The sequence below is a fragment of the Cydia amplana genome, chromosome 1, assembly GCF_948474715.1.
Source record: "Cydia amplana chromosome 1, ilCydAmpl1.1, whole genome shotgun sequence".
Lineage (NCBI taxonomy): Eukaryota > Metazoa > Arthropoda > Insecta > Lepidoptera > Tortricidae > Cydia > Cydia amplana.
In genome coordinates, this window is record NC_086069.1 from 20,359,921 (window position 1) to 20,369,346 (window position 9,426).

Consider the following 9,426-nt stretch of genomic DNA (forward strand, 5'->3'; position numbering starts at 1 on the left):
TTTTGATAGACTTGCGTGGGGATATAGATCAAACACGTAGATGCCCTTTGGAGTTCCCTTCGGTCGTGTTTTAATTTATCGCCACTCGTTTCGAATTTCCTCTTTTCCGCACTTGTATCGTAAATAACTATTTAAGTATCTAGCAAATTTCATTAGGCGCAGATAGTCCTAGTTGAATGTAAGAACTTCGCTTCGCTCTATCGATAAAGTTTGTTCAATAAAATATCTTGTCAATTCAAAATTTTACATCCGCCTTTGCCCACACACATTAATGCAAAATGTCAATGTTATCATGATGTAATAAACACTAAAACTATTAAAATAAGGTTCATTTTTGTATGAGTAGTATCTTAGTAGTCTAATACGATATTAGCATCTACTTGATATTTTGGTAAACAAATTGAGAATTGTCAAAAGTGACATTAGTGCTTAGTAGAGCAACAACTCGGCAAGTGTTTACGCTTTACGTTGTCCCCTTCACTTTGTTACGTCTAATTAATATACGGTGCGGGTTTTTACTAACTTCATCTAATAGGTAACTCCCCGCTTCCGAGAACCTATTGATCGAAGGTCGTGCGCATGCGTGCTGGTTCATTCAGCTTAGTGTGCGATTGAAGCAAGCTTGTGAACGTAGAGTGACTCCAGCCGGATCAAAAGAGACCTAGCCAGCTCTAGTACCCGCCGGGGAGCCGTAAGGGAGGGTTGTGAAGATGACGGGCGTGGACGAAATACTCAATTACCAAAGGAGCCCTGACGACGACTTCTACGCGTTGTTGGGCTGTGACGAAAACTCCAGCGTGAGTACTTTTGCTGTATCCAGCTCATCTTGTTCCCTTAAAAAATATATTGATTGTATCACTCTGTACTAATGACCTTATTCTGCAAGGTCGTTACTGTTGACCTACATCTTTGGCTTGTTTTATTTGAATTGAAATTGGATTGGTTTGTGGATCTCAACATATTTTCAAATGCATAAAACAGTTGTTAATATAATATATTTGTCTAACCTTAACCACCTGTTGAATGTTTTGAGTAAAGTGAATTGAATTGTTTGATTCCTACTCAAAGAAAATTTAATGTTATCTATTGACTTAGACAATCTGGTTCATAATCCTGGCTTTAAAGTTGGGTTTGAATCCCAATAAAGGCTGAATACCTATTTTGTTATTTTGTGAAGCAGCAGGGCATGTGATTAAGGGATTCCTTACACTGGGCACGATGCTGGTATTCGGTCTAGTTCTTCTACTCCCGTCAACTCCTATCCTCGACTACACCAGCCCCACACTCCCCACCTGTATTATTGGCTCGCCGGTGTCTCGGGCAGGAAGGTCTGTTGAGCATGCCGGGGCGGCAGACGATGGGAGAAATACACGAGTAGGCCCGAATACACGCCCTAGCTCGGAACAGGTTTGTCTGGACGGAGGTTGTTAGCGTACCGTAGCATACGCCTCTGACCGACAGCCTGGATTGTGCCAGCGCGTGCATTTGAGCAAGCTCGACAAGCCTCTCCGTCCCTCCCTATCTCTTGTGTGACCAACGCTTCTGCGTCCTTGCAGCAGAACTGCTGGCTGGCGCAGTCACTTAACGGTAACGGTAACGGCAGCAGGGCATGTGATTAAGAGAAAAGTGGAGATCACCTCTATACAATAAATATTTTCACATTTTCATTATAGGAGTAAAAACAAAGGGCCTGGCCAGAATGCCATACTAAAATCGCCCCTGGCTGAAATTCAAATATTCTTATGCATGTTTATTTGTATTATTATTAGATATAATTTAACTGAATATTATGCCCTAAATGCTTACTGTTTGCGAAATAAATAAATAAAAGAAAAATCCGTTTTTATTTGGGTTCCGTACCAAAAAGGTACAAAAGGGTTTGGGTGGTGCGACCCTTATGGTGCGACTCTGTCCGTCTGTCACATCGCTCAATATCTCGAGAACTACAGAAGCTATCGATTTGAAATAAACAATGCTAACCCAAACACATTGAAAGTGTAATTATTGAAAATGCACAACATAAAGAGGGGGCAAAATTTCAAAGTCTAGTTACTTAATCGAGTCGAGTGGGATATCATTTGAAACTGAGCAATTCAAAACAATTTTTTTTTTCATAGTAAAAAAAAAATTTCAAGGATATTGTGAAAAAAAAATACCATACCCCCCCCCCCCCCCCTAATCTCCGAAGTTTACCAACGAAAAATTATGACATTTTAAACAAATAATAACATTATCATTAACATACGTCGCACTACAGCGGGCATTTTGCGGGCATGTCACTTGGTAAGGTTTACAAAAAAACATCTTAACTTACGAGTACATGTACTTAGTATTTGTAACATATTTGGAACCTTACAAATCAATGTTTTATTTATGAGTTTTATGAAGCGGTCGGTAGTCGTTTATTTCAACAAAATACAGTAATTTGATCTCTTGGCAGAAACACGTATAACATGTTAAAGTATCTTAAATGTATAACACAAACTCGTATAGACATATAATCGACTTATATTAAATACTTATAAATTAGCTATTGTCAATTTGGAATACACTATACCCTAGCGTCGAATTAGTTATCTAATTATTAAAAAACATTTTACTTGTTCAGTACAATAAAACAAAACAAAAAACAGTTTTACGTGTTCTCCTAAAGTCAATATATTTCATATACGAGGTTGAGTCACACAGCCATCGATATTATTCAGTCTTATTTTTATTTAAAATTGAAGGGATATAAACTAATAGATTTTTAAGTAACGTACAGCCTTAGTTGCTAAGGTATTTGGATTTGCACATTACAAATACTAGGTACTAAGTACAAATACTTTAATTACTTTTTCACCTCAGCAGCTCGAACAAGGGTACTTTGCTACTTAAAAACGCGAAAAAAAAATGCGATTTTGCTCACTGAGTGAGACAAAATGACATTCAAGTGACCTTAATATTCAAATGTCATTTCAACATGCGGGGTCTAATACAAGTTCGAAATACTTGGATTTTATTATATCTGTCCCTTTCACGTCTTTAGCAAAAAGAAAGAGACAAAAAAAAGTTCAAACTATATTCAACGGTACACTGACGGTTTATAATAGACCCCCGAAAAACGTTAGAACGCATCGTTCCAAAATACATACGAGTATGGATTCTTAATAATTAATTAATGAAAATAAAATTTAAGATTTCATAAAAACTGATAAAAACACTATATTTTACGTTACTTATTGTACGATTAAAATAATAAACTAAAAAAATACACAGAATATCACGTAAAATAAATAATTATAGTTTTAAGAATCTCTACTATAGTTTCCAAATGGTAAGTATCCGCAATTCGGACCGTATCTTACAATGTTTTTTTTTACAAAATAAAGTTGTCGATTGAAGTGTCAATCAATTGATGGATTCCATATAATATGACCTATTTAACTGAAATTTACTACGTTTTGTTTTTGTGTTTGATTGTGGTAGGTAATTCAACTTAATTGTTAGTATATCTTAAGAAAGCATGAGTGAATAGGTAAGTGATGAAGGAGGATTACATTTTTCAGGTTGTCTAATATGTTCTCACTGCTGAGGTGAAAAGTTTTGTGAACTACACGAGATCAAAGTTATTACATCTCGTGCGCTTTTGAGTCCCTTACTACGCTCAAGATTCTAAATTAGATTCACTCGCTACGCTCGTGAATCTACTATAGAATCTTTCGCTTGCACGGGACTCAAAATAAGCACTCGAAGAAATATCAAACTTTGATCTCTTGTTGTACAAATAACTATATTCTGACAACTCGAAAATTGATTTGTGAACCTTACCAAGTGACATGCCCGCGAAATGCCCGCTGTAGTGCGACGTACGATCATTAATATTACAGGAAAAATATAATCCCACCTGTAATACTTGAAAACTTTTTTTATTACTTATCAAAAAACTTTTTCTAATTTAATTTGTAATTTAACCCCTTTTGCAAGTGTTTATGATACTTGGAATGTCTGGGCTTTTTCTAAAATAAATATCGAAAACCCGATTCTTTCAAATCTGGACATTCTTGGGCTCATTCTACTCAGAATCGACAGCACTCTCCATCCTAACATTAAAAAAAGATGTCCCAAAATGTCCATTCCATTACGTCACGTTTTTAGTATGAGAAATTTTTTCACTTGTATGTAACGTGACGTAGTGGAATGTACAATTTTCATACAAAATTTTGGGTCAATTTTTTTATCATCAGGATTGAATATGCTAGTGATTCTGAGTTGAAAGAACCCAAAAAACCAGGATCTGGGAGAATCGGGTTTTCGATATTTATTTTAGAAAACGCCCGTCTACGAGATTACACTAAAAACACCTTTCAAATAAAACAAAAATTGTTGATATCGGTTCACATGATAAAGAATTATCCTTCAAAAACCAACATACATACGTCGCACAAATTAGTTAGCCAATTTGCCGATAGATGGCGCTATACACAATGATGCTTAATCAAGTCTTTTCGACCGACAGAAGTAATAGGTTTTAATATTTACAGCCAGCCTATTATGGATAGCTTTATCCATCTTTATCCACGTGATAAAATAACTGTCACTGTTTAACACCGTGGGAAAGAAAGTGACGGACACCGTTTTATCACGCTGTCACGTAGACAAGAACGACCATCATATCCGTACAGATTTAAATGTGGTAAATGGTAATAGGTGGGAGTTATTGTCTCACCAAAATATTCATTATTGCCCCATCAATTCATCGACTTCGTACATTTATGTAATTGTATACTGCTATTGACTTACTTAACTTTTATTTTGGAAGGATAATGGAGAAGTTATAATGTTTGTTATTGTTCTACGGACCTTGACACCACCTTTGTTGTTTGTTGTAACAGGTGGAGCAAATTACCGCGGAGTTCAAAATACTCGCTCTGCAACACCATCCTGATAAGAACGACGGGGACAAAGAAGCAGAAGCCAAATTTCAGAAACTGAAGGTAAATATGCGATAATTATATTTCGAATATCCCAACAGAGTCAGAGTGTTGCTCACGATTACGAAACGCTCCCCTTTGAAAACTGATGAAATCGCCAGGAATTTAACATTGGTTGATATTTTTTTAACTGCATCTATGTGATCTATGTGATATATGTGATCACTTTCTTTTGCAACCCGGAAGATGGTTTGGTTGTTGAAATTCCTCAACTGTCTTTAATGGTAGGTAGTGGAATTGGCTTGATGAAGTTGCTTCTTTGATGCAATCAGAATGTATACTTACACTATCCTAAGCAGTTTCAATGACCATACAAGATCAACACTTAATTTAAAAATAACTCGTTTTCGCTTCACAGAACCTATCAAATACTCTAAACTACTGAAATTACTGATCTGACATTTTTATAAATATAACTTTAGGTTACGCAAACATACTGTGAACTATTTATTGCTTTAAGACAGCGTCAGTAATCACTTATATTGTTGTCATTCATAGGAAGCTAAGGAAACACTGTGCGACCCGGCAAAGCGAGCGCTGTACGACAAGTGGAGGCAGAGCGGCATCGCCATGGGCTACAAGCAGTGGCTCGGCATGAAGGAGCACGTGCAGCAGTCCATGCACTGGTCCAAGCCCAACACCAAGGACCGCATGGTCGAGGGCGCGTCCGGCCCGTCCAGCCTCGGGCCGGCCGGCGGCGCCGCGCGCCGCGCCTCCGAGGGCGGCGCCGCGCTCTGGGGCCGCTGGGGAGGCAACCAGGAACCACCCTCCGAGGTCATCTCCAAGTTCCGCAACTATGAAATCTAAACCATCGCCTTTTACAAAAAACATAAGGGCAGTTTTATTTAACGTTTAAGAGATTGTTTGTGCCCTAATCTCTTGAAGTTTTAGTAAAGATATGTACTTATATTTTTTCACATTTTCTCAAGTCACAAGTTTACCTTTTATGTTGTTTGTTGACTCAGCCAGGCTGTTGAACGCTTGCCAGTTTTATTGAAGTTGTAACTCGACGTATTATAAAAGTAAGCGTAAGTAAGTATTATTAAATTAGATATAAATGGCACAATATTCATCAAGTCAGCTCATTGAATAATGTTACTCGAATGTGGCTCGATATCTTTTTCAGAGAATTATTAAATGTTTGATGTGTTTCATGATAATAAATGTACTCTGTTGCGAGTAGGCAGCGTGTTGACGTTAGGACCCCGTCCCTACCGAGAGTGATTAGTGTCTGACACTCGTAGCTATATCTTTAGTTTTAAGCTATGCACATTCCTAAAAACTTATGAGTCTGAATATAAAGAAAACATTTCTGCTGTAGAACAATATGTTAGTCTACTAAAGAATCTATAATATTTTGAAGATTTTATATTTTTGATCCTCTTTTACGACTATTTATCTTACTGTATAAGAACTAAATTACTTTTAAAGAGAGGGAGTGTGTGGAGATAATGTTGTGAGATACGTACAGGGTAAATGATGGCAGGCTGATCGCTTCTGTTACCTACTTATCAATGGTTTGTACTTGCGTTGAACTTCGTCATATCAGTTTATTTGTTTGTTGAATGACATTCGTAATTGTCCTAAAATAGGTGTTGTGTTCCCATGTTAGAGTTGTGTAGACTTAATAAATCATATACTTAATGGTATATATATATATATATATGTTGATGTTTTACTAGTTTACTTTAAATGTTTAATAAAATCAGTGTTAAAATAGTAGTAGAAATTTAAATTTTTAATGTTTTATCTGGATAAGAATCTCTATCTAAAAATAATGCCAAATGTATAAGATGTTTTTATTTTTGATGTAAAATCACCTTTGACACAATAAAGTTTACCGGACAAAAGAGTGTTTTATTTGAACAGAGAAAATTCCGAAGCGACGCTGGGCCGCGCGCGTGGGAAGTGGGATTATGGCGTGCGTCCTCTGAGTCGCTGATGTAGTCGGTTAAAACGGTACTATCAGTCCCGTACAATTTCCAAGATTGAAAGATATCAAATCGCACTGAAAGTACAGCCGCCATCAGATATATCGGAGCGGCCAATTAAAGTGTTGACAATATCTGAACAGGCACTCTAACGCCCTGACAATAGAGGCGTGTTCAGATATTTGTGAGCGCCTTAGCGGCCTTAGCCGCTCCGATATATCTGATGGCGACTGTACAACTCAGACCAGCACCAAAGGACGATAAAAACGTACAGACCTTCTCATCTGTTTTTAGTAGTACATTTTGTGGTTTTATTCAATGTGTAATAATTAGAGATGCCCCGAATAGTGGTTTTGGCCGAATACCGAATATTCGACCACTCTCTCGGCCGAATACCGAATATTCGGCATGATATGCGAACAATGTGAGTCACAATTATTATGAAAATTGTTCGCCAACAAAGCACAACGTTTGCTAACATATATTTTTTGTAAAACAGAACTAACGAATATAGTTAGAGTCAATCAAATCAGACCTATGATCAAAATAAAATATTCCATAATCAACATATGTTTAAAAAAGGGTCTTCCTATTTAACAACTTTCCAATAATACTTTTTAAATATTAAATATACCTAATTTTTGGTATTTTTTTTGTGTAATTTTTATTTTTAGTTAGGGGCAACAGATATTCGGTATTCAGCCGAATAGTAGGCAAGATTCGGCCGAATACCGAATATTCGGCAAAGTGGCCGAATAGGCCGAATACCGAATAGTTGCCGAATATACGTGGCATCTCTAGTAATAATAGGTAATAATATTGGGCGCTTGGCAACTTGTGGCGAGCTGTTGGGGAGTAGCGATCCCACGTACCCGAGTGCTCCTGGGGAGTTCTGTCACCCGAAGGTGGGTGATGGGTGGTACAGGATTCTCTGCCTCTGGCTTGCCCTGGCCGGCCGTTTAGAGGGGAGTCGCCAGAGCTGCGATGTAGATGTTGGTAACATAAGTGGCGAGTGGGCTATATATCTTTAAACACACACACCTCGTGCACCTCTCTACCCTCACACCATAATTTGCGGTTTTTGAACGCATCACATCTCAATTAATTTCAAAATCAAATTTCATCAATCAATCAATCAAACCATTTTCCAATGATAACTTGATAACACTTACCTACCTATTACCTCTTCTCTCTCTGAGGCTTCTTCTCTACGAGGCCTTTAGGTATGAGTAACTACCTACACTCCTATCACTTATATCAGGTGTTCGTAATATCTTCTTATAGTAAACTGAATGAACAATTTTATACCTATCACTATTAATATAATACCTATACATATTATGTATTTTAAGATCTTGCAGTTAAAACGTGCGTCTTTTCCCATTGCTATTAAATGGACTTAATTCAGAGAAAGTATTTTATAAACAAGCCGAGGTGCGTGACGACTAAATGCCTCTGAAAAGAAACAACTTGTTTTCACAGAGCTGTCCTGTTTATGGATTCCTACAATTCCATGACAGGTAGGTAGGTAGAAATCATGGCTGGTCCATTTCTGTGTAGGTAAAATGAATAGGCTCATTAAACTGGTGAGCCTTATTAGAACCTTGTCATTTTGACTAGGTAGGTACCTAATTATTTTCATTTGAAGGGTAGGTAACCTACACGGAAAACATGACTAGTCACTTTTTTTGAAAAATGAGATTTTAATTTCAAAATGTAGAGCTCTCAATGAACTATTAGTTACAGCTTTTGTTACCTCTGTAATCATAAATATGTATAACTCCTTTTTTTCCCACTTTTAAAACACATATAGGAAAATAATATGGTTAATTATGTACATCGTTCCTTTCAAACCGCGATAACTCAAAATGTTGTCACAGTGACTAGACTAGACATGTTCTTTCCGTGTACCCTTCTTTGTGTTTTAAGTAGTCATACTACTAATAACCAGTTTAATTAGTCATATAATATTGATCGAACTTCGCTTGCGAAGCTCGTTTGATCATATAGAGTTAGGACAGTTAGGAGCGACAAACAAATTCCATGCACATTTTTAAAAGCTCCGGACTTCTGTAAAAAACAAGCGGGCATTACTGAGGAAAATAGAGACTACGTTTGTATGAAGAAGCGGTCATCCCCTTACATCTTATTAACTGTCAATTTCATCCCAGATAATGTTTTGTAGATCGGAACGTTGTTTTCGTGACAGGTGAGATTTATTTGTCCTAACCTTCTTTTGTGGATAGGTCAAGAGCCTGTTCAAGGCTACGATCATGGTGGGCAGTGGGCATGCCCATGATGTATTATCTCCAAGTGGCATAAGTCTCCTATATTAGGTACTTACGTTAGATGATTCATTGTAAATATATTCGGCACGAGCGAACCTCAGTGCAAACCGCTACCATTGTATACTCGTAAGTCACTCCAAAGACTAACTCCCTTATTCATAAAACTTTACACGGCTCAACTAGTTAATTTATATGTTTATTACATTCTTGCAAATACAAAAGTCAAAATCGCAG

The 9,426-nt window shown here is 37.1% G+C and overlaps 1 protein-coding gene across 1 annotated transcript; it reads left to right on the forward strand.

Moving 5' to 3' along the window:
* The first annotated feature begins 449 nt into the window (after positions 1-449).
* On the forward strand, positions 450-6,823 carry LOC134649720 (J domain-containing protein). The gene is made up of 3 exons (XM_063504554.1): positions 450-797; positions 4,875-4,976; positions 5,472-6,823. Exons 1-3 carry the CDS (start codon positions 711-713, stop codon positions 5,778-5,780), a joined length of 498 nt encoding a protein of 165 aa, XP_063360624.1. The 5' UTR covers positions 450-710; the 3' UTR covers positions 5,781-6,823.
* Positions 6,824-9,426: the final 2,603 nt, after the last annotated feature.